Source organism: Rhinatrema bivittatum, chromosome 6 (assembly GCF_901001135.1).
Source record: "Rhinatrema bivittatum chromosome 6, aRhiBiv1.1, whole genome shotgun sequence".
Classification (NCBI taxonomy): Eukaryota; Metazoa; Chordata; class Amphibia; order Gymnophiona; family Rhinatrematidae; genus Rhinatrema; species Rhinatrema bivittatum.
This window is the reverse complement of record NC_042620.1, coordinates 275,626,664-275,653,202: the sequence shown is the minus strand read 5'-3', so window position 1 is coordinate 275,653,202 and position 26,539 is coordinate 275,626,664. Positions and strand designations below refer to the sequence as shown.

The 26,539-nt window shown below is 46.5% G+C and overlaps 1 protein-coding gene across 1 annotated transcript in view; it reads right to left on the bottom strand.

Moving 5' to 3' along the window:
- The window catches only part of TEX11 (testis expressed 11), a 974,891-nt gene that overhangs the window by 387,348 nt on the left and 561,004 nt on the right, over positions 1-26,539 (bottom strand). The window contains exon 17 of the mRNA XM_029607248.1: positions 1,019-1,121. Within this exon, the coding sequence (XP_029463108.1) occupies positions 1,019-1,121 (103 nt within the window). The remainder of the gene's footprint in view (positions 1-1,018; positions 1,122-26,539) is intronic.

The window sequence follows — 26,539 nt, the reverse complement described above, 5'->3', positions numbered from 1 at the left end:
TTTTTTTTGCTGATTAAGTTCTGCTTTTCCATGTAAGATAATTTTGTTGTATATTTTGCAAAATAATAAATACATAATTTAAAAAATAGAGATTTGCTGATTTCCTTTATCTTTCCTTTCTTACTGTATATACAGGTACTGAGAATATGGAATTATATTCCTAATAATATGTATGTAATATGGAATTACATACATAATATACAGATCTAAGAATATTGAATTACATACTAATGTACAGATTTAACAAAGATCTCATGGATTTCATTTATTGAACTGTGTTTGTTGGAAAACTCCAAGCATAAGGCCTGATTTTAAACCCCCCCTGCACATAAAAAATGGGGGTTAGTGTGTGGCCGGACCTAGCGCGTGCTGCGCGCATTTTAGAAGAGACCCAGCCACGTGCATAACCCCTGTTACGTGCACAAGAGCCAGGCCTCTATCAAGGGGCGGTCCTATGGGCAGGGAGAGGCGGTCCCGAGGGTGGAGTGGGGCCGAGCTGGAGGCCGCTGTGCCGGGAGATAGTGCACCGGCAACTGGCGTAATTTCCGAAATGAAAAGATTTACAAAAAGTAGGGCCTTCAAAGGGGTCGGGGAGGAGAGGGGAAGAGGGAGGGAGGGTAGGTAGTGGGGGAGGAAAGTTCCCTCCCAGTCTGCTCCTTAATTGGAGCGGACTGGGAGGGAACTGGCAGAGACTCGATCTCGTCGCCGCGCATAAACTAGGAAAATCTATCCCCCTTGTGTGCACCGGCCTGGATTTTATAACATGTGCGCGCTGGCGTGCGCATGCTATAAAATCTCGCGACCATTTGCATGTGCCGGGTAGCACATGCACATGGATGCGTGCACGTATTTTTTTTAAATCTACTCGTTAATGTCTATGTCAAAATACTACTCTATAAGGTTTCTTCTATTAAGGGTCTTGGCAATGCCCTTCTTCAGGAGAATCATGAATTTTAATCTAAATAATGACATCCCTATATAGCCCATGGAATTGGGGCTTCTGGGCTGGGCATATTACCTTTCTCGATGTTGTTTTCCAAGGTTGCAATCTTATACACACTAAATTGAGTGAAAATACTTCTTGGATCACATCTCTCAGCTTCTTCCACGGCTTCTTTAGCCTGTACAAAAATGTATGAAATGGTAATGCTGAACAGTACTAAATGAATAAAGATGTCATTACTACAGGCTGTTATATTTAAGAGTCAGAGATTTATAATGAAATAAACAGAATAACATTCTCACATAAATACTAAAAATCAAAGGCAAAGCATCAGCTGTTGGAGAAAACGTTCAAAAATATGTGTGTATAAGATTATTATTCAAACTGTGAAGACCATATTCAAAGAGCTAGAAAGCTGGGTAAGTCTGTCAGATAACTTTAAGACAGCCTTTTTCCCTGACCAGATTTACCAGCATAACTATAGTTGAACAGCATTGAATATCAGCATTGACCAACTAAAGTTTTACAAATGCAAAGTACTTGGGTTCAAAGTACCCACTTTCTTCCCACTAGTCCAATTTTCAAAGGGAAATTTCATGAGAAACTTTCCCTAAAATCAGCTTCCACACCCATAGGTAATTGTCCCATAAATATGCCTTTGAGGTATCTGAATGTCTGTGTCATATACCCTCCTTTTCCCTACAACTCCAGATAGGTATATTTTATTTTTAAAAATTGTATCTCAAAAGTTTATGATACAGACCCTACACTATTTTGGTAGACCTTCTTTGGACTGCCTCAAATCTGCCTAGATCATTCTGGAGATATGGATTCCAGAACCGGGTACAATAAACCACATGAAGTCTCACGAATAACTTGTACAGATATATTTCACTTATTTTTTTTCTGCTGATTAAAGCTCTCCCTATACACCCTAATATTCCTCTGGCTCTCACCACTGCTGTGTGGCATTGTTTGACACCATTGAGATCACCCCAAGTTCTCTCCCATTTCATGCATACAGCAGAAGTTGCTTACCTGTAACAGGTGTTCTCACAGGACAGCAGGATGTTAGTCCTCACATATGGATGACATCACAGGATGGAGCCCAATCATGGAACACTTTTGTCAAAGTTTCTAGAACTTTGACTGGCACCTACTGGGCAAGCCCAGGATGGCACTAACCCTGCAACCAGCAGGGGTCCGTCCCCCTTGAGTCTTGTTTAAAAGCTATGGTAAGTGCCAAAAAATAAAATAAGAAAACGTAACAAACCCAACACCGCAGGTGGCGGGCGGGTTTCATGAGGATTAACAACCTGCTGTCCTGTGAGAACACCTATTACAGGTAAGCAACTTCTGCTTTCTCACAGGAGAAGCAGGATGGTAGTCCTCACATATGGGTGAGTACCGAGCTGAGGATGTCCGAGAAATGCACCAAATGTACCCAAGATGTGCAATAGGCACAAGGACTGGGGCGGAATTTGGTAGAGGGCATCCTGAACCCTAATGGGCAGGCAGAAGGGTGTTGGTACATCAATTTGCAAATAGGTGCACAACACAGACTTGCCGAAGATGGAATCTTATCTTCCAGCATTGTCTAAACAATATTGGGCTGCAAAGGTATGGAGAGAACTCCAGGTAGCAGCCCTACAAATATCAGGAAGCGGTACCGAGCATAGGTGCGCTATTGAAGTTGCCATGGCCCTGACAGAGTGTGCTTTAACACGGTCTTGAAGTGGAATGCCTGCTTACTGATAGCAAAAAGATATGCAATCCGCTAACCAGGAGGAGAGAGTCTGCTTACCCACAGGTTGACCCAATCTGATGGGATGAAAAGAAACAAACAGTTGGGTGGATTTTCTGTGGGTAGCTGTACGGTCTAGATAGAATGCTAGAGCCTGTTTACAGTCAAGGGAATGCAGAGCCTGTTCTCCTGGATTGGAATGGGTCCTGGGAAAGAAGGTGGATAGTATATTGGATTGATTAATGTGAAACTCCAATACTACTTTAGGCAAAAACGTAGGGTGAGTGCGGAGCACTACCTATCATGCAGAAGTTTAATATAAGGTGGATTGGTGACTAAGGCCTGTAACTCACTAACTCTGCGAGCGGATGTGATTGCCAAAAGAAAAATCACTTTCCATTTGAGATAGCGAAGATCCCAAGATTGGAGAGGCTTGAATGGTGGTTTCATGAGCTGACCCAAAACCAGGTTGAGGTCCCAAAAAGGGGCTGGAGGGTGCAGTGGAGTTTTGAGGTGGAGCAAATCCTTCAGAAAACGTGTTACAAGGGGTTGTACTGAAATGGGAACATCCCCAACACCTTTATGGAAGGCAGTTACCGCACTGACATGCATCCTGATGGAAGAAGTTTTTAGACATGATTCTGAAAAGTGCCAGAGATAGTCTAGAAACTTCATGGTGGAACAAGTGAAAGGATCAAGGAACAGTGAGGAACACCATGACTTAAACCTGTTCCATTTGTAATAATAAGATTTTCTCGTGGAAGGCTTTCGTGAAGCAATCAGGACACAGGAAACTGGTTTGGAAAGGTTAAGTGGCTGAAGAATTAACCTTTCAACATCCAGGCAGTCAGGGACAAGGCCTGAAGATTGGGGTGGCAAAGGCTCCCTTCGTTTTGAGTGATCAGAAGTGGGTCCTTCCCCAGGGGAATGTGCCTGCGAATGGAGAGGTCCTGAAGAATCGGAAACTACACTTGGCGTGGCCAGTGAGCGGCTATCAGGATCATACTTCCTTTGTCCTGATGTAACTTCACAAGAGCTTTGAGAGAAGTGGAAGTAGAGGGAATGCATATAGGAGTCCGGTTGTCCATGAGAGGGAGAATGCATCTCTTGGTAGTGAGTGTTGGCTGTGATTGAGAGAGCAAACGTTCTCTACTTTGCGTTTTTGAGATGACGCAAAGAGGTCTATGTGAGGGTAACCCCAACGTTGGAATAGTGAGTCCGCTACTGAGGGGGTGAGGGACCACTCCTGCGGCTGAAAGGTGTGACTCAGCTTGACTGACAATACATTGTCCACTCCCAGCAAGTTGGTGGCCTTGAGGTACATCGAGTTTTCATTTCTTTATAGTAAGATATTATTCTAGTAAATTAATTTGCTGTTTGGTTGCTCTGCTATAGAGTTAAGATTAAAAAAAAACCAAAAAACACTCCAGCTTTTAATCTGATAAAATCTATTTCTCATTTGGAGTTAACTGGCACAAATAATCTGTTTAAATCTTAATATTGGGGCATAAAGACTGTTTTAAAAAAATTGACAAAAAAGGACAGACAAACTTCTAGAAGTGACCTGATCCAACTGGATTGGGTGTGTCTCAGAACTTGGGGGAGGTAAACTTAGAGAAGCAGGAGAACCATTGTGGCCAGTGCACAGGGTGGAGCCAGGGAGCACTAAATATTCTTGTGTCCAGCTAAGTAAAGGTTTAACTTAGTTAAACTTACTAAGCCAATTAGGAGGAGGGTCTTATTAAAATCCATTGCAGATACAGAGTCCTGAGAACAGCCGTGACCAAGGGTTAACTGTTTAACTCCTTCCCACCCTACCCCTCTGCCCACGCACCCCTAGGTTTGCTTTTCTCATATAGTCTACCTAAATACATAATTGACAACAGGATACATTAGTAAATTGATATTCCTTAGGTGTTAACCATCAAATTACCAACATGAGGACTATCCAATGCAACTATTCAGAGGGAGATCATCTGGAAACTGATGGCTTGCCCCATTTGTTCACAGCTCGCTTCCTTGAAAAAGGAGCTCGCTGAAGTTAAAGCTTAATTAGCTTCAATGAAGAAAGGCTCATCCTCTTTACAATTTTCGGAAACTAATTCCCCATTATCACAGAAAAACCAAAAGTCAAGGATAAAGAGATTTACAGTGGGCTCAGGCAGGATAAGACCTGTGACCCACAGGCACCCATTCTTAACAGCTGTGCAACCCACTAGTCTAACCCCACATTCACACAGGGCATTAAAGAACTCAATAAACAACAAGATCACAGAGGGCTCTGGTAGAATTGAACCTCTGATGCAGAGACACACACTGTATCAAGTGCAACAAGTACAAAAAGCCTTCTCTGTATTAAATACTGAAGAAGCTCTAGAAAAAAAGATTGAAGTGTTATCTGAAAAGAGAGAAGAACCCCAATGCATACAGGAATTCCAGATCAATAACCAAAGGAAAAAGCTAATTGTGCTTGATGAATCTGTCACCAAAGGCACTATCTTTCCTCTTGCACAAATGCAAAGGGAAAGGTGGATAACAAAATGCAAGTAAAGTCACAAAAGGAGTCCAGGAACAGCAGTAACCTGAACGTGGAAAGCTGGAAAGCTATGGGATGGATTTTATAATTTTGCGCGAGCGCGTACTTTTGTTCGCGCACCAGGCGCGAACAAAAGTATGCTGGATTTTATAAGATACGCGCGTAGCCGCGCGTATCTTATAAAATCTGGGGTCAGCGCGCACAAGGGGGTGCACATTTGTGCAACCTGCGCGCCCCGAGCCCAGCGTGTGCTGCCTGTTCCCTCCGAGGCTGCTCCGATTTCGGAGCAGTCTCGGAGGGAACTTTCCTTCGCCCCCCCCCACCTTCCCTTCCCTTCCCCTACCTAACCCACCCCCCCCCCCCAGCCCTACCTAAACCCCCCTCCTTACCTTTGTTGGCAGATTTACGCCTGCTGAAAGCAGATGTACATCTGCGCGCGCCAGCGGGCTGCTGGCGCGCCATCACCTGACCCGGGGGCTGGTCCGGAGGCCTTGACCATGCCCCCGGGCCAGCACCACACCCCCGGGCCCGCCCCTGAAAAGCCACGTCATGCCCCCGAAACGCCACGTCATTCCCGGAATGCCCCCGACACGCCCCTTTTACACACGTCCCGGGGCTCTGCGCGCGCCGGCGGCCTATGCAAAATAGGCGCGCCGGTGCGCGAGGGCCCTGCACGCGTAAATCCGGCCGGATTTACGCGTGCAGGGCATTTAAAATCCGGCCCTTTGAGCTCAAATGCTTGTAGTTTGGGCAATAAAATCCCAGATCTGCAAGCCCTAATGGTGGAGGCGGACTTAGACATTGTTGCTGTCACGGAGACATGGTTCACGGAATCTCATGATTGGGATATGGCAATACCGGGCTATAACTTGTTAAGGAAGGACAGATTGGATAGGAAAGGGGGAGGAGTGGCTCTTTACATCAGAAACAATATCCAAGCATCTGAGTTGCAAGGAAGATGGGGCAATGAAGAAGCACTATGGGCCAACCTAAAAAAAGATGGGACATCCATTTTTATTGGAGTGGTTTACAGGCCTCCAAACCAAAAGGAAGAGCTGGGTAGAGATCTGGTTGAAGACATCCAAAAGATGGGAAAGAAGGGAGAAGTGGTGATTGTTGGAGACTTTAATTTGCTGGATGTAGACTGGAGAATCCCATCTGCAGAATCTAATAATAGTAGAGAAATAGTGGATGCTCTGCAAGGAGCTTTGTTTAAACAAATGGTAATGGAACCCACAAGAGAGGGAGCTATACTCGATTTAGTGCTCACTAATGCAGATAATGTCTCTGATGTGCACCCATGGGTGCTGAGATGGGGCACCCATCTCAGCACCAGTGATCATCAAACGGTATGGTTTAATATCACAAAAAGGATATGGAGAAGAAACACACGAACCCGAGTTTTGCAGTTCAAAAACACGGACTTTGATGAAATGGGGAAGTACCTAGAGGAAGAACTGGTAGGCTGGGAGAACGAGGGAGATGTGGAACAACAGTGGACCAAACTAAAAGGAGCAATTACCAAGGCAACTAATCTATATGTTAGAAAAGTAAAAAAAACAAAAGAAAAATGAAACCTATCTGGTTCTCCAAGGAGGTGGCTGACAAAATAAAGGCTAAAAGAACAGCATTCAAGAAATATAAAGGATCCCAAAAGGAGGAGCACAAAGAAGAATATCTGGTAGCACTGAGGGAGACAAAGAAAGTAATCAAGACGGCAAAAAGTCAAGCAGAAGAAAGTATTGCCAAAGAGATTAAGAGAGGTGACAAAACATTTTTCAGATACATCAGTGAAAAGAGAAAAGTTCAAAGTGGTATAGTGAAACTGAAAGTGAAAAGGATCAATGTGTGGAGAGAGACGAAGAAATGGCAGAAATATTAAACAAATACTTCAGTTCTGTGTTCACTAAAGAAGACCCTGGAGAAGGACCATTGCTAGTTAACAAACTAGAGGGGAATGGAGTAGATGTAACTCCATTTACAGTAGAGAATGTATGGGAAGAGCTGAGGAAACTGAAAGTGGACAAAGCCATGGGGCCTGATGAGGTTCATGCCAGGATACTGAGGGAGCTCAGAGATGTGCTGGCGGGTCTGCTGTGTGATCTGTTCAATAGATCTTTAGAAACGGGAGTGGTGCCGAGTGACTGGAGAAGAGCGGTGGTGATCCCGCTTCACAAGAGCGGAAACAGAGAAGAGGCTAGTAATTACAGACCGGTTAGCCTCACCTCAGTGGTGGGAAAAGTAATGGAGTCGCTGTTAAAAGAAGGAATAGTGAGCTATGTACAGTCGGAAGAATTGCTGGACCAGAGGCAGCATGGATTCACCAGGGGAAGATCCTGTCAGACAAATCTGATATAATTTTTTGACTGGGTAACCAAGGAATTGGATCAAGGAAGAGCGCTCAATGTCATCTACTTGGACTTCAGCAAAGTTTTTGATACGGTTCCGCACAGGAGACTGGTGAATAAAATAAGAAGCTTAGGAGTGAGTGCCAAGGTGATGACCTGGATTGCAAACTGGTTGACGGACAGAAGACAATGTGTGATGGTAAATGGAACTTACTCTGAAGAGAGAGCGGTGTTGAGCGGAGTGCCGCAAGGGTCGGTGTTGGGACCGGTCCTGTTTAATATCTTTGTGAGCGACATTGCGGATGGGATAGAAGGTAAGGTTTGTCTTTTTGCGGATGACACTAAGATCTGCAACAGAGTGGACACGCCGGAAGGAGTGGAGAGAATGAGGCGGGATTTAAGGAAACTGGAAGAGTGGTCGAAGATATGGCAGCCGAGATTCAATGCCAAGAAGTGCAGAGTCATGCATATGGGATGTGGAAATCCGGAAGAACTGTATTCGATGGGGGGAGAAGGGCTGATGTGCACGGGGCAGGAGAGAGACCTTGGGGTGATAGTGTCTAATGATCTGAAGTCGGCGAAACAGTGTGATAAGGCGATAGCTAAAGCCAGAAGAATGCTGGGCTTCATAGAGAGAGGAATATGAGTAAGAAAAGGGAAGTGATTATCCCATTGTACAGGTCCTTGGTGAGGCCTCACCTGGAGTACTGTGTTCAGTTCTGGAGACCGTATCTCCGAAGGGACAGAGACAGGATAGAGGCGGTCCAAAGAAGGGTGACAAAAAAAGGTGGAGGGTCTTCATCGAATGACTTATGAGGAGAGATTGAAGAATCTAAATATGTACACCCTGGAGGAAAGGAGGAGTAGGGGTGATATGATACAGACTCTGCGTCGATGGCCGCAGAGTTGTTGGTGCACAATACTGGCGCGACGTAGACGGTGTTGGCTTGGATGATGTCGAGGCTATGGACGGTGTCGGAGTTTGTGACCGAAAGAGAAGTTCCATCTTCTCCATTCTTTACTTTGCACCAAATGTGTCATAACGGCACATTTGGTGCAAGTAAGGACATCATGCTCGCTCCCTAAACACATTACACAGACCTTGTGAGGGTCAGTAATGGACATTGTGCGAGTGCAGTCGGGGCATCGACGGAACCCCGACGCCATGGCCTCTCAAAAAATTTAGCCGCGGTGCAGTCGACGGCCATTAGGCCGCGAGGGCTGAACTCGACGAGAATCGGGTAAAAACTTACCGGACCACCTCGGAAGCAAAAAATTGAATAGGGGGACCCCTGTGGGGTATCGAATTATGAAGTAATTCCGTGAGGAAAATTCATGTCAGGAATCTCTGTAGAGCTCCTTAAACCGTGTGGCTACTGCTGTGCAGAAAAAAGAAGACTGAAGGGGGACCCCTGCTGGTTAGTGCCATCCTGGGCATGCCCAGTAAGTGCCAGTCAAAGTTCTAGAAACTTTGACAAAAATATTCCGTGATTGGGCTCCATCCTGTGTTGTCACCCATATGTGAAGACTACCATCCTGCTTGTCCTGTGAGAACAGTATTTCACCTCCATCCTAACTTGAAAGTGTATGTTAACATGTACACCACTTAGTGCCTTTGATGTAGGTGACTTATAAATAATAATAAATACTAATAAAAAAGGTGAAATTATTCCTGATAATTTCCTTTTCTCCAAGGAAGGCAGGCCAATCCATACCGGTAGTTATGCATTCCTACCAGCAGATGGAGACGGAGAAAACTAACTCACTGACATATAGCCCTGCCCCGACATCAGCCTTTCACCCCCCAACGCATACAGTTCTTTTGGATTACCATACCCCAGATGCATGACTCTGCATTTCTTGGCATTGAATCCCAGCTGTCTTATCTTCAACCACTCTTCCAGCTACCTTAAATCCTGTCTCATTCTGTGTACTCCTTCCTGCGTGTCCACTCTGTTGCAGATCTTAGTATCATCCGCAAATAGACAAATTTTACCTTCTATTCCTTCTGCAATGTCGCTCACGAAGATGTTGAACAGAACCGGTTCCAACATGATCCCTGTGGCACTCCAATTAACACCATTCTCTCTTCAGAGTAGGTTCCATTTACCATCACCCGTTGTCTTTTATCCGTCAACCAGTTTGTAATCCACGCCAACACCTTGGAGCTGTCTCCCAAGCTTCTCATTTTGTTGATGAGTCGTCTATGTGGGACCGTATCATAGCTTTACTAAAATCCAAGTAAATTACATTGAGCGTTCTTCCCTGATCCAGTTCTCTAGTCACCCAATCAAAGAAATCAATTAGATTCATCTGAAAGGACCTTCCCCTGGTGAATCCATGCTGCTTCTGATCAAGCAACCAACCGGATTGTAGATAGTTCACTATCCTTTTCTTCAGCAGAGCCTCCAATAATTTTCCCACCACTGAGGTGATGCTAACTGGCCGGCAGTTTCCAGTCTCTTCTCTGCTCCCACACTTGTGAAGTGGGACCACCACCGCTCTTCTCCAGTCACTAGGCACTACACCCTTTTCCAGGGATCTATTGAACAGGTCACACAGTGGACCCACCAGCACATCTCTGAGTTCCCTCAGTATTCTGGGGTGAACGTCATCAGGCCCCATGGCTTTGCCCTCTTTCAGTTTTCTTAGCTCTTCCATACATTATCTTCCGTAAATGGAGTTTCATCTACTCCACCCCCTTCTACAGTCTTGGTAACAAGTGGCGGTCCTTCTCCAGGGTCTTCTTTAGTGAACACTGAACTGAAGTATTTGTTTAATATTTCTGCTAATTCATCATCTCTCTTCACCCATTGTTCCTTATCCCCTTTCAATTTCACTATACCACTATGTACCTTTCTCCTTCCTGTTATATATCTGAAAAATGTTTTGTTACCTCACTTTATCTCCTTGGCAATCCTTTCCTCTGCCTGACTTTTTGCTTTCTTCGGTCCCACCATTCTACCATCAGGAAGACGCATTCATTCTGTGAGTACCTCTACGATCCGGTGCTCCAACTCCACCCACCAGCCGCGGCGTTACCCGCACTGCAGGCTCCCGCCTATCATGAACATCTGGGTGAGCCTATACTTCTGAGCTTGTTGAGCATACTGGCACCTCATGGATCAGTGCGTTACCTTCCTGCTTTCACCATCTATCTACAGCAGTACAATAAAGACTCTATCCATACTGTGTCTGCTATCTGTGTCAGCCAATCGCAGTGGTTCCCCACGGGGTTCCTCCTAGTGGGTGGAGTCATCTCCATTGCGACCAAGGGTCCACAATGCCACAAACACAACAGATTGCTAACTCCATGGACTCGGCTCAGCTCACAGCCCTGCAGGCCTTCCCTGGACTAGCCCAGCGGATCATAGAACAACAAGTCTTTGGAGAGCCTAGCTACTGCCTTCAATCAGTTACACGCTCAACTGAACTCTTCAGCTCCTCCTGTGAAGGAATTGCTGTCGCCAGTGGTAACCCTTAAGACCACTGTACCTTTATCCACACCTACCTGCTTTACGGGTGAAGCCAAGATTGCAGAGGGTTCATTAATCAATGCAGCATGCATTTTTCATTACAGCCTACCCTCTTTCCCACTGAAGTTTCAAAGACCATCTACATCCTGTCGTTCCTTGAAGGTCGAACCCTGGCCTGGGCTTCACCGTTATGGGAACGTGAAGATCCTGTCCTGAATGACCCACCAGGATTTCTACAACATTGAAGTCTGTGTTTGATGACCCGGCTTGCCAGACTATCACTGGATCTGACTTGCTCACCCTTCAGCAAGGTAACAAGCCACTTACAGCCTTTGCTATTGAATTTAAAACTCTAGCATCCGAACTACATTGGGACACTGGATGTTTACGTGCCATATTCATGGAGGGTCTCAACTCTCGCATAAAGGACAAATTAGTGGTTCGCGATTTGCCTGATTCCCTTGAGTCCCTGATGGAACCAGCAGGGAGAATTGACTGCCGTATCCGCGATCGTACTCAAGAGGCTAAGAGTCCACGAAAGTCTACAGTGGGGGCTAACCGTTCTAAACCTGTGCCTATTGCTTTCATCTTACCGTCTACACCCCTAGAGGAGGAAGAGCCTATGCAACTATGCCGAAGCCATTTGACCTATAAGGAGAGATGTTATCGCAAGCGCATTGGGTTGTGCATGTACTATGGCCAATCGGGTCAAGCAGTCCAAACCTGTCCCATTTGTCCGGGAAACTGACGGGCCTGGGATCTGCAGGAGGACTTCTCCTGGGCCTCACCTCTCCTACTCCTCTATTATCACTACCTGTATCTCTGCTCTGTAGAGGTCTCAAATTTCAAACTCTCGCTCTCATTGACTCCGGTGCCGGAGGTAATTTTATTCTGAAGCGCTTGGTTGAACATCTACGGATTCCTACCACACCAATAGCTAAGCCTCTGCTATTGTCATCCATCCATGGAGAACCACTTCCTGGAGAAGTTTCATTGACCACCTAGGCCATCGGCCTGTGCACTGGAGCTCTACACTCAGAATTAATTTATTTTCTAGTTTGGAAAAAGCCATGCATCCAGTGGTATTGGGTCTGCCGTGGCTTCAAGACCATATGCCACAATTTAATTGGGCTACCTTGGAACTGTCCCGGTGGGGACCAGACTGTCATGGTCGGTGTCGTGCTGAAGTTTCACCGCTCATCTGCATGCCCACTACCCCATCATTACCTGGCTTACCTCCACAATACGCCTCCTTCCAGGATATTTTTTCTAAGCAAGCAGCTGATGTTCTTCCACCACACCGAGAGTTCAATTGTGCCATAAATCTGAAGCCAAATTCAGAACCTCCCAAAGGAAGGGGCTACCCTCTTTCTGTAGCTGAAACCAAAGCTATGTCTGCCTACATACAAGAAAATCTACAAAAGGGATTTATCAGATCTTCCAAATCCCCTGCTGGTGCAGGCTTCTTTTTTGTAGGGAAAAAGGATGGCACATTACGCCCCTGCACAGACTACAGGGGTCTGAATGAGATTACCATCAAGGACAGGTATCCCTTGCCCTTAATATCTGAACTGTTTGATAGGCTCCAAGGGGCCAAAATATTCTCCAAATTGGACCTAAAAGGAGCTTACAACTTGGTGCATATTCGAGAAGGAGATGACTGGAAGACTGCTTTTAACACCCGTGATGGACACTTTGAATACCTCGTCATGCCCTTCGGTTTAAGTAACACACCTACAGTCTTTCAAAATATGATGAACGACATCTTAAGGGACTTACTGTATCAATGCGTAGTAGTGTATCTCGATGATATACTGATCTTTTCTCAGGATCTACAAAGTCATCATGAGGATGTTAAGAAAGTCCTAAGACGCCTGCGTGAGTACCGCCTTACACAAAGTTGAGAAGTGTGAATTTCACAAAAAAGCTGTACCCTTCCTGGGATACAATGTTTCTAAGAATGGTTTTCAAATGGACCCCAAGAAATTTGAGAGTATCTGGGACTGGTCTCAACCCACAGGCCTGTAGGCATTGCGTCACTTCTTAGGATTCACCAATTACTACAGATCATTTATTAAAAACTAAAAATCATTGACAGTCCCTCTAACTGCTATGACCAAGAAGGGAGCCAACCCTGCCAATTGGTCTCCTGAAGCCATCTTAGCCTTCCTGGCGCTCAAAGAGGCTTTTCAAAATAAGCCGTGTCTCCGCCACCCTGACCCACACCGTCCTTTCATTGTGGAGGTCGACGCATCCGACATTGGTGTGGGGGAGGTTCTAAGTCAGTACAGCGAATCCAATGTGCTCCATCCTTGCTCCTTCTTTTCTAGGCGATTCTCGCTAGCTGAGAGAAACTATGGGATAGGAGACAAGTAGCTCCTCGCTATCAAGCTGGCTTTTGAGGAGTGGCGTCCCTGGCTAGAAGGCGCACAACACCAAATAGTAGTTATACTGATCACAAGAATCTAGAGTACCTTCGACATGCTCAACGACTCAACCACTGTCAAGCAAGATGGTCTCTGTTTTTCAACAGATTCGATTTCCTTCTCAAATACCGTCCTGGAGAGAAGAACACCCGAGCTGATGCCCTATCACGCTCCTTCTCAACTCAGGATTTGCCGGAAGAACCCCATCATATCATCGATCCCTAGAAAGTGGTTCTCACAGCCACCTACATGGTACCTGCCGGGAAGGCGGTGGTGGCCAGACGTTTAAGAAAAAGACTGTTGAAATGGGCACATGATTCCAATCTGGCAGGCCATCCAGGACAGAGCCGTACCTTAACAATGTTGCAAAGATATTATTGGTGGCCAACTATGAAGAAGGACTTACAAGCATACGTGGGTTCCTGCACTGTCTGTGCCAAGCAAAAGCCACCACCTGGGCGTCCTTGGGGCCTATTACAGTCTCTACCAACACCGAATGAACCATGGACCCATATCGCTACCGATTTCGTAGTGGATCTGCCATCATCCAAAGGCAATAACACCATATGGGTTACAGTCGACCGTTTCTCTAAAATGGCACAATTTGTTGAATTAGTAAATAAATTAGAAGTGCAAACAAATCCTTTCTGGTCAACGTTCATATAAAGTCTTTATTTTCAAAGTGGCTACTCCTCTTATTTCAACACAATGTTATGCAGCAATTCCCCCAACACGGACCGTGTTTCGCCAGTCCGGCTGCCTCGGGGAGGTAATTTTAACACACAACCATCTGTAACACAAGAAAGGATACAAATAGACCACATATACTACTGGGAACGAAGCAGATATATGCATACAAAGTTTTACATGAAGCATACCTGTTTCAAAGTCAGTCTTACATTTATTCGGGAGCGCATCGGAACCACATCAGTAAAGGAGTTTTAAACCCTATCGTTTTGGCGCGAATGTTGGCCCTGATGGCTGCCGGGGGCACATTAACCAATCATAATACAGCAAGAGCTGATGACATCAGAGATGTTAAATAAAATAACTCCATTCGAGTGCAGCATTTAAACCCTTTGGGGAGATGGTATCAAGGGTATGAATGCATTTTTGTTCTCGTTTGATCAGAATAGCCGAGAGATCACCTCCTCTCATTGGGGAAGTGACTACATCAATGACAATAAACTGTAAATCTGATAATGTATAGGATAGTTGAGTCCAATGAGACACTAAGGGAGCTTTTTCTTTTCCCATTTTGATGCTCGACTTATGTTCAGTTATGCGGGTTTTAATCTTACGGGATGGCTTTTTCACATACAATTTCTTGCAGGGGCAGCTGATCACGTATATCACCCCGGATGAGTCACAATCCGTGTCGCCATACAGTTTAAAGATTTTTTAGTGCTCGGATGTTCAAATTCAGTGATAGTAGAGGTGTGTTCACATGCCGAGCAGTGACCACACAGTCTATGTATTCCTGTATGGGGCACAGTGTTTAAGGTGGAAAGTGTAGAATGTACCAATTTGTCACGTATATTGGTGCCTCTATGGAAAGTGAATCTGAGGCCACTGTGTAGATGCTCTTCAAGGGCTAAAGCAATAGTGGGCTGCAAAAGTATGAAGAGAACTCCAGGTGGCAGCCCTGCAAATGTCAGGAAGCGGCACCAGTCGTAGGTGTGCTACTGAAGTCGCCATGGCCTTCGCAGAGTGTGCTTTAACATGGTCTTGAAAAGGAATGCCTGCTTGCTGATAGCAAAAAGATATGCAGTCCGCCAACCAGGAGGAGAGAGTCTGCTTACCCACAGGTTGCCCTAATTTGTTGGGATGGAAAGAGACGAATAACTGAGTGCTCTTCCTATGGGCAACTGTACGGTCTAGATAGAAAGCTAGAGCCCATTTATTTATTTATTTATTTATTTTAAGTTTTTTTATACCGATTTTCCTGCATAAAATGCATATCAAACCGGTTTACAATGAAACAGAATGAGCAGGAAGTAAAATTCCTTAGTCTAATACATTTAAACATCAATAATGAAATAATTTTAAACAAAGCAAAAAGCTAAATAACATTAATAAAAGTTAAATTATTAACATAAACATAATTATATTAGAAGGAGCACAAAGGTTAGCATGAAGGGGAGCACACCCGGCACGCGACGCCTGGTGTAATTGTGCCGTTAATCGGGTCACCGCTGGCTGGTCATCATGACGTGGGGGGGGGGGGGGGGGCAAGTCTTCACATCGCTGATTTTCTCTTTTAACATCTCAGTTCATTTTTACTATTTTTTTGTGTCTTTTTCTCACAAGATGTAGTCAAGGGTATGCAGAGCCTGTTCCCCTGGATTGGAATGGGGCCTGGGAAAGAAGGTAGGTAGTATGATGGATTGATTAATGTGAAACTCCGAAACTAACTTAGGTAAAAACTTGGGGTGAGTGCGGAGTACCGCCTGGTCCTGCAGGTGTTTAGTGTAAGGCGGATAGGTAACTAGGGCCTGTAACTCACTAACCCTGCGAGCTGAAGTGATACCCAAAAGGAAAATCACTTTCCATGTGAGATATTTAAGGTCATAGGAATGAAGAGGCTCAAATGGTGGTTTCATGAGCCGACCGAGAACCAGATTGAGGTCCCAAGAAGGGGCCGGAGGACATAAGGAGGCTTGATGTGGAGCAAGTCCTTCAGAAAACGTGTTACAAGGGGTTGTACGGATATAGGGACATCCCCGACATTTTTATGGAAGGCGGCTACCGCACTGACATGCATTCTGATGGAAGATGTTTTGAGACCTGACTCTGACAGATACCACAGATAGTCCAAAAACCTTGGGATTGGACAGGAAAAGGGATCAAGGGACTGAGAGGTGCACCATGAAGTGTACCTTTTCCATTCATAGGAGTAAGATTTTCTCATGGAAGGCTTCCGTGAAGCAATCAAGACATGGGAAACGGAATCTGAAAGGTTAAGTGATTGAAGGATTAACCTTTCAAAATCCATGCCGTCAGGGACAAGGATTGAAGATTGGGATGGCGAAGGCACCCGTCGTTTTGAGTGATCAGGAGCGGGTCCTTTCCCAAGGGAATGTGCCTGCGGATGGAGAGATCCTGGAGTATGGGAAACCACACTTGGCGTGGCCAGTGAGGCGCTATCAGGATCATGGTTCCCTTGTCCTGACGTAGCTTCACGAGAGCCTTCGAGAGAAGAGGAAGTGGAGGGAATGCGTAAAGCAGACCGGTTGCCCAAGAGAGCGAGAATGCATCTCTGGGCTGAGAGTGTTTGCTGCGAATGAGGGAGCAGTAATTGTCCACTTTGTGGTTCTGAGGGAACACAAACAGTTCTGTCTGAGGATATCGCCAGTGTCGGAAAATGGAGTTCGCTACCAAGGGGTTGAGAGACCACTTGTGCGGTTGGAAGACGCGACTCAGCCCTGAGGTACATCAAGTGGGAGAGAGCTTCCACCCAAATCTGCGCAGCTTCCTGACAAAGAAGGAAGGAGCATGTGCCTCCCTGCTTGTTGATGTACCACATGGCCACCTGGTTGTCCGTCTGAATCAGGATGACTTGATGTGATAGGTGATCTTGAAAAGCCCTGAGAGCATATCGCATTGCTCGAAGCTCCAGGAAATTAACTGGTGTTTGGCTTCCTCTGAAGACCAAGATCCTTGTGTCTGCAGATCAGCCACATGGGCTCCCCACCCAAGGTTGGAAGCGTTGGTGGTGAGAATGACTTGAGCATCTGGCACATGAAAGGGCAGTCCCTGGAGGAGATTGTTCTGATTCTTCCACCAAGCGAGTGACAGACGGAGTGAGTCGGTGATGTGGACAATGGTCGACAGAGGCTGAACAGCTTGAATCCATTGTTACCTCAGAGTCAAATGCATGATTTTCATGGCCAAGCGGTCCATTGGTGTGACATGGACTGAGGACTCCATGTGTCCCAGGAGGACGAGAAATTGGCGTGCAGTCGCAGAATTCTGAGACTGCAAGTGGTGAGAGAGAGACACGAGAGTTAACGCTCATTGTTGAGGTAGAAAAGCTTTTGCCTGCAAGGTGTACAAGTCTGCCCCAATGAACGACAAGGTTTGAGATGGGACTAAATAGGATTTTTCGTAATTGACGAGAAATCCTAGTGAAATTAGAGTGTGTAGAGTCAAATCGAGGGACAACCGAGCCGCTGCTGGGAAGGAGCCCTGATTAACCAGTCGTCTAGATAGGGCTAGACGTGAACACCTTCTTTTCTGAGGAAAGCTACGACAACTACGAGACATTTGGTAAAGACTCGTGGTGCAGATGCCAGTCCGAACGGAAACACTCGGTATTGATAATGATTGGGGCCTACTAAAAACCTCAGGTATTTGCGATGAGTTGGAGTTATTGCAATGTGTGTACAAGTGTCTTGGAGGTCCAGAGAGCAGAGCCAGTCTCCTCTTTGTAGAAGAGGTAGAAGCGATCCCAAGGTTACCATCTTGAACTTCTCCCGCTGGAGGTACTTGTTGAGAGCACGTAAGTCCAGGATTGGACTAACACCCCCCGATTTTGGGGGATCAGAAAGTACCGGGAATACAACCCTAGGCCTTGCTGCGAGTGCGGAATGGGTTCTATTGTTCTTGACTGCAGGAGAAGGGAGACCTCTTCTGGAGTGGTCGGACATTCCCCACGCCTGCAGAGGTGGGGAGTCCAGCGGTAGGGCGAGAAAGTTTAGATGGTAGCCCTGAGCAATGATTGCCAATAACCATTGGTCGGTTGTGATTGACTGCCACATGCCAGTGGGAGGCACAATTGACCTCTCACTGGTATGCTTGGCAGAGGAATCTGGCTGCTGCTCTCCAAGCGGAAGTCAAAAACCTGAAGCAGGTCCTGGCTGGGGAGCTGCTTGTGGTTTTTGCTTTCGGACTTGGTGAGGTTGAGGCTTTTGATAAGGTCTCGTAGTACGGGACCTTGCTAGTGGTGGATAGGCCTTCCTTGCATGGTAGAACAACTTCTTAGAGTCCTTCCTGAAGGGTTGTCTTGAGGAGAAGCCTGAAGACATCAAAGAGAGCTGTTTAAGGGTCTCATGATGATCTTTTAATTCAGCCACCATTCGTTGGATCTGTTCACCGAACAGATTATCTCCTACACACGGAAGGTTGGACAACCGGTCTTGCACTTCTGGGCGAAGGTCAGAAGATTTGAGCCAGGTCTACCGTCTTGCCGAAATGGCAGCTGCAGACACTCTGGTAGAGGTGTCGAATATGTCATAAGATGTTCGAATCTCATGTTTTCCCGCCTCAAATCCCTTGTTTACAAGGGTTTGTAGCTGGTCTTGGAATTGTTCAGGCAGGGACTCTGAGAAGTCCTGTATCTGTTTAAAGATGACCCTATTATATTGGGTCATATAAAGCTGGTAGGCAGCAATTCGGGAGATGAGCATGGCTCCTTGAAACACTCGTTGACCAATGTTGTCTAGGAACTTTTGTTCCTTAGCAGATGGGGTGGATGAGTGAGGTTTCTTTCCTTTTTGCCCTTTTTTGAGCCGACTCTACCACAACTGAGTGGTGGTCGAGCTGGGATTTTTGAAAGCCTGGGGCTAACTGAACTAAGTAAGTAGTGTCAGCCTTCCTGTGAACTGGAGCAATTGATCCAGGATTTTCCCAGTTCTTTTTGAGGAGATCAAGAAGGACTTGATGAATGGGAATAGAGGTGATTACCTTGGGGGCATCCAGAAATTGGAGTAACTCTATCATCTGGTGTGTGTCATCCTGTTCTGTCTGAAGTTGAAAAGGAACCAACTCAGACATTTCCTTCACAAAATTTATGAATGAGAGGTCCTCTGGAGGAGAACGCTTTCTACTTTCAGTAGGAGAAGGTGGTGAAGGTAAGTCATCGGTGTCTGTTGAAGTATCATCACCCCAAGTGTCATAAGGATCAGCAGACTGTCCTGTAGGACGAGAAGGAGGTTGGATACCTGAAGGCCCGGGGCGAGGCTATGAAAAAATCTAAGGAATCGCCGGAGGCACCGATGATGGCATGGAAGGCATCGGTGCAGGCATCAATGGCACCGATGGACGTATTGGCACCGATAGATGAATCGGTGGCGAGGGGCGTATTGGCATCTATGGCTGAGGCAAAACTCCCGATGGAGGAATGTGGAATGGTGTTTCTCCTCCCGATGAAGCCGTCATTGGGGAGGGCATCGGAGCCATTGGAGACCCGGGATCCATCAGTGGAAGGGCGGCCATCAGCGCCTCCATCCTGGATAGCAGCGGTGCCAGCGCTGCCGGAATCCGGTTGATGACAGTTCCACAATCGGTGCCGGTGTCGGTGCTGGCGGAACCTGGAGTCATTGCATCGCCTTGTTGATGGCCTCCTGAACCATCCGGTCCAGTTCTTCTCGGAGACCTGGAGCAAGCAGCCCGGAAAAGAAGGAGGCAGAGGCATAGCCGGAGGGACCACTGTTAAAGGCGGTGTCGTGGCTCCCGATCCCCTGTCGGGTGAGGCTTGCCTCGGTGACCTTTTCTGGACGGGGGTTTTTCAACGGGGGATCGGACGATGGCGAGGTCGATGACTTCACTCCCTCAATGGTTCGAGAATTACGATGTCGATGTTTCTCTCTGAGATCCCCTCGGTCCTGAGGGGGAGTAGAAGGCTGAGATGTCGTCGATGCCGGAGGGTCACCGGCCCGTGGTCGATTCTGTTGCGAAGTTGACGGTGCTGGTTCCGACGATGTCGATGCAATGGATGGAGTCGGGGGTGTGAGCACAGAAGAGAAGCTCCATCTTCTCCATTCTGGCCTTGCGACCTTTTGGTGTCATTAAGGCACATTTGGTGCAGGTTAGGACATCGTGCTCTCGTCCAAGACACATTACACAGACTTTATGGGGGTCTGTGATAGACATGGTGCGATTACAGTCCGGGCACCGACGGAACCCCGATGCATGGCCATGGAAAAAATTGAGCCGCGGTATGGTCGACAGCCAGTAGGCCGCGAGGGCCAAACTCGACGGTAATCAACGGAAAACGGGTAAAAAACTTACCGGAGTACCGCGGCTTGAAAAAGTTAAAGGAGGAACCCCTGTGAGGCAAATAAACTTTTAGTAATTCTGTGAGGAAAATTCCTGTAAGGAATCTCTGCAGTGCTCCTTTACCGCGAGGCTACTGCTGCGCGGAAAAAAGAAGACTGAAGGGGGACCCCTGCTGGCTGCAGGGTTAGTGCCATGCACAGTAGGGGCCAGTCGATGTTTCTCCCTTCGATCCCCTCGATCTTGAGGGGGAGAAACAGGAGTCGATGGCCGTGAAGATGTCGATGGCGGGCGGTCACCGGACGGTTGTCGATGTTGGTGCGACTTTGACAGTGCCGGTTCCGATGACATCGATGCGATGGACGGCGTAGGGGTGTGAGCACGGAAGAGGAGTCCCATCTTCTCCATTCTGGCTTTGCGACCTTTTGGTGTCATGCGGGCACATTTGGTGCAAGTCAGGACATCATGCTCACGGCCTAAGCACATTACACAGACTCTATGAGGGTCTGTGATCGACATGGTGCAAGTTAAATCCAGGCACCGACGAAAACCCGACGCCATGGCCATAGAAAAAATCGAGCCGCGGTACAGTCGACGGCCAGTAGGCCGCGAGGGCCAAACTCGACGGTAACCAACGAAAAATGGCAAAAGAACTTACCGGAGTACCGTGGCCAGAGAAAGTCAGAGGAGGGACCACTGTGGGGCAAGATATTTTAAATAAATCCGTGAGGAAAAAATTCCTGTCAAGAATGTGTTCAGAGCTCCTAAACCGCGAGGCTACTGCTGCACGGAAAAAAGAAAACTGAAAGGGGACCCCTGCTGGGTGCAGGGTTAATGCCATGCTGGGCATGCCCAGTAGGGGACAGTCAAAGTTCTGGAAACTTTGACAGAAGTTTTCCGTGATTGGGCTCCATCCTGATGATGTCACCCATATGTGAGGACTACCATCCTGCTTGTCCTGTGAGAATGCAATGAATGAATTTGTGTCAGTTCAGTGAAATATCTGTTTTTATGCAATGTCTGAGCGCTTAAGTTGTTTGTGGTTCGGACTATTGCATGTTACATAATAATAAAATGGGAATATTATGCAGATGTAGGGATTACTAGATGCAGGGAGTTGTGGCCATGATGGATTTTTCTCATTGATTAATTTGAATTTGTTTTGCTCTTATATTAGGCTTTAATCTGTAACATATTGTACAATGCTGCTCCTCAAAGGGGAGGAGCTAGAAATTTATAACACTCCGTAGGCGGATCTAACGGTCTTTAGTGGGTGGCTCCCGCAGAGTGGCAGATGATAATACTGCTCTATAATGTAAGGAGTAACACTAGTAGAACTGGTGAATCCCTGGGCCGATGGCAGCGCCCCCAGGAGGAGATCCTGAGAGGGACCACCGGCTAGGCTGGAGTATGAGACAAACACAGATAGTTCTTTATTAGACTGGAAGTTGAACAACCAGAGGTGGCAGTAGTGAGTTGCTGTGTCCGGCAGGGCTGAAGTCCTTCTGATTCTGGAATATAATTTCTGGGTCGCTGAGCTGTAGAGAGAGACTAGAAGTAGTGAGTAGACAGGGTATACTGGATACAAGATGATACACTCAGAATAGTAGATGTCTGCAATGGTCTCTACGCCACAGAGAATCTTCAATATATTCAGGAACAGGAGCCGTAGGCAAGCACTGGTTCTTCTAAACAGTTTGTAAAGGATTCTAGGAACCTGGGCCCTCGTGAAGCGAGTACCGATTCCGACAGTAACCTGCAAAACAAGAGAGAGAGCGAGACCCCCGAGTAGCGGGTACCTCTAGTAAGTCCAGATGCAGAGTAGCTAGGTCGCAAACCCGTCCATAGGTAAACCTTTGCTAACTCAACATGTTAGTAAATGCCAAGTCCTTTTATCTAAGTTGCGGGTGACGTCATCTTCAGGGGACGCCCCCGAAGTTCGCACCATCACCGGTATTTCCGTTGGGGCCGCGCCGTGCGCGCGCCCTTAGGTCCACAGGAGCCATGGCGGTTCGCAGCAGCTAGTCCTCCCAAGGACGAAGAGGGAGGCGCCAACGAGGTAAGAAGAGCAGGAGGAGGGCGTCGGGAACCGACGGACGTAACACATATGCATCTAATAATGAGTTAAGAGGCTATACTCTGATGTCAGATATCCACCATACTGAGAGAACTGCATACATCATGTGTCATTGATTTCAGAAATCCTCCCATCCTTTGCACAGAAGTCATCTTGCACCCTTCATTATATGGACCTTTATTTGACATGTGATAACTGATTGTCATAACAAAAATATTGTATTGATACACCTAGACAATATTTTAGTTATGTACCCATTTGAAGATGCCACTATTTAGGTTTTCAAGTTACTACTACACTCTGAATTAATGCAGTTTTTATCAATCCCTACAGTCCAAGCATTTTGTAGCATTTTCCAGTCCTATACCTTATAATGGATTTATGCATTCACTTGCTGAGTCAGCTAGATGATTATTTGATATGTTCTCTTTTACTTTTATCTATGAAAGCTAGTCTGATCACACTAACCAATCACCCTTTTCCATTGCTTGCCACTTTCCAGTGTGATATGTCTTGGTATAAATCAAATATTCGCTTGAGTTAAATTCTGCCCTATTGCTGCTGCAGCACAAGTATTTTTCTTTATTTCTTCTCCTGCAGTCTACATTGCTTGTCTTTCATATTCTATTTCCCATGCTCCTAACCTTACCCAATATACCGAATTTGGTTAGCCCCTTCTACTATGAGTTCCCTGTATACCTTTTTGGGCATTTCTTTCTGTAACACTACCAATCAGGTTATTTACTTAGAGTTTGTTTACAACCTCTTTCAGATGTTTTCTGGTAGTGTGACATTTCTGTTTACTTATAGGCCCACGTCTGCCTATGATGCTTTGCAACACTTTTATAACTTATCCCACATTATATATGTACAATACAGTGTGAGTCCTTCTGCTGACTCTTGGCTTCCTTCACTTTCCTGGTTATGTGCATTGCTTATATCCTTGTTTGCCATTTTAGCGAATATTATCCTGGGTTGTTGTTTTCATTCAATGCTCTTTTTCTTTTTTTTCAAATATTTGCACTTCTTCTTCTTCTGTTTTATACCTTTCCACTCCTGTCTCTGCCTATCAATATGAGACAGAACTCCTTGCAGAAACTCGCCCAGTATAAAAAGTATCATACGAGAAAAATAATACTTCCATACTAGTCTCTTTTTGTTTTTCCTATCTTTATATTTGTCACAACGTTATTATATAATTACCTGACTCTGAAAGATAACATAGGTGGTCTTGCTATTATAGGTTTTCTTTTCTTTATAATGCAGCCATCCTTGCAGCTCAACTATAGAGCTAACGGATATCTAGTGAAACTTAGTCACAATACTATTATATGTTAACTAGAGAATGCATATCTGTGAGTCTCATTTACTTTAGTGGAGATGTAGAGGGAACACTATCCATATAAAAGGTTGTTAGCCTACACATTTTAGCCCATTTGCCATAATCACTTCTTATGGTTCTGTCCTCCCCTCTGGTACGTGGGTGTGCCACTCTTGCCATTTGTGAGTGGCACAAGAGGGAAATGATATGTGTGTGCCTGAGCCTGAAAACCAACATGGAGAGGGCAGCTGACCCAGAATCTTCTGCTGTCTTAGGCTATGTGGGCTCCAAGTGACTTATTGAGCCTGACCTGCAGGAATTCCCAGGACACCTGGACAGGCAGTTGAAGCTGGCGCCACATTAAGATGCCTAATTTTAGGGTAATAAAAGGAGAAGGCAACAGTTGAAAACATCAGGCTATACTGTCACAATAAGAGGCACCATTTCCAGGGGCATCTATAAATACAGCCTAAGATATGATAATTGCCCTGACCAGCAAGATTCTAACAGAACAAAGGACTATCTAAAAAGTGATGGTAAATGGGCCCCACCTTGGAGAAATACTGAGGGTAGCTTAGGGATGATCTTATCATGTTGTTGACATGACAACCTATATAAATTATTCTCTGGGTAGTCACGCACTTCTAGACCCAGACCTCTGCCTCGCCTGACTACGCTATTGCCTATCTCCAGACCTAGATCTCTGCTTCGCCTAACTATATTATTGACTATCTCCGTGATCAGACCTCAGCCTTGCTTGCCACTGCCTTCGGATTGCCACCAGCCCTGACTCAAGCCTGCTCGTCGACACCTCTCCAGCTTACTCCCTGGACGTGGTTTACTCAGGCTTCGGCCTGCTCTTACTCAAGCGCTCCCTGTCTGTCTCTGTTCCATTGGCGCTCGAGTTTCCAGGACTCTACCCTGTCCAAAGTAAGACTGTACCATCTCTCACGTGCTGTCTCTGGGCTGAAACTACTCTCACCTTGACTACATACTGAGGCCCACCTAAGTCCTGCTTGCCCTGGCACCCAAAGGCTCAACCCACACTTTTTCCCAACACCTCTCTCTCACCAGGGCGAGCGGGTTTTCCACTCCTTGGACTGTAAACGTGCACTTGCATTCTATCTAGACCACACTACACTCCATAGGAATTCACCTAACTCTTTCCTTCTGTGGCACAAGCCAAGCTGCGAGTTCCAGTGGGCAAACAGACTTTTTCCTCCTAATTGACGGTCTGTATCTCTTTTTCCTACCAAGAAGAGAGCATTTCACTATAACACCGTGTGTAACTAGAGATGTGAATCGTGTCCTCGATCGTCTTAACGATCGATTTCGGCTGGGAGGGGGAGGGAATCGTATTGTTGCCGTTTGGGTGTGTAAACTATCGTGAAAATCGTGAAAATCGTGAGCCGACACACCAAAACCCCCTAAAACCCACCCCCGACCCTTTAAATTAAATCCCCCACCCTCCCGAACCCCCCCCCCCAAATGCTTTAAATTACCTGGGGATCCAGCGGTGGTCCAGAACGGCGGCGGTCCGGAACGGCCCCCTCAATTGAATCCTGTTGTCTTCAGCCGGCGCCATTTTGCAAAATGGCCGCCGCAAAATGGCGGCGGCCATAGACAAAAATGATTCGACGCAGGAGGTCGTTCCGGACCCCCGCTGGACTTTTGGCAAGTCTTGTGGGGGTCAGGAGGCCTCCCCAAGCTGGCCAAAAGTTTCTGGGAGTCCAGCGGGGTTCAGGAAGCGATTTCTTGCCGCGAATCGTTTTCCGTACGGAAAATGGCGCCGGCAGGAGATCGACTGCAGGAGGTCGTTTAGCGGCGGTCTGGAACCCCCGCTGAATGACCTCCTGCAGTCTATCTCCTGCCGGCACCATTTTCCGTACGGAAAACGATTCGCGGCAAGAAATCGCTTCCTGAACCCCGCTGGACTCCCAGAAACTTTTGGCCAGCTTGGGGAGGCCTCCTGACCCCCACAAGACTTGCCAAAAGTCCAGCGGGGGTCCGGAACGACCTCCTGCGTCGAATTGTTTTTGTCTATGGCCGCCGCCATTTTGCGGTGGCCATTTTGCAAAATGGCGCCGGCTGAAGACAACAGGATTCAATTGAGGGGGCCGTTCCGGACCGCCGCCGTTCTGGACCACCGCTGGATCCCCAGGTAATTTAAAGCATTTGGGGGGGGGGTTCGGGAGGGTGGGGGATTTAATTTAAAGGGTCGGGGGTGGGTTTTAGGGGGTTTTAGTGTGCCGGTTTTCCTGCCCTCCCCCTTCCCCCGATTTACGATTTTTTAACGATAAATCGGGGGAATTGGTATTGTATCGTGGCCCTAACGATTTTTGTCGATTTAAAATATATCGGACGATATTTTAAATCGTCAAAAAACGATTCACATCCCTATGTGTAACCACACTCTGTTAGGGCCATACCAGCTTCAATAGCTCACCTTCGGACAGTGCCACTTGTACATATCTATAAGGCTGCGACCTGGAGCTTTCTCCATACCTTCAGAGCCCATTATTGCTTAAATAAGACTGGCCGGCATGCTTCCATGTTTGGCCAGTTCATCTACTCATCTTCTTTTCGGTTTAACTACCCAACATCCTTCCACCAACCCATTAAGGGTTTCAGGATGCCCTCCTTACCAAATTCCCCCCCTCGTTGCACCTTTT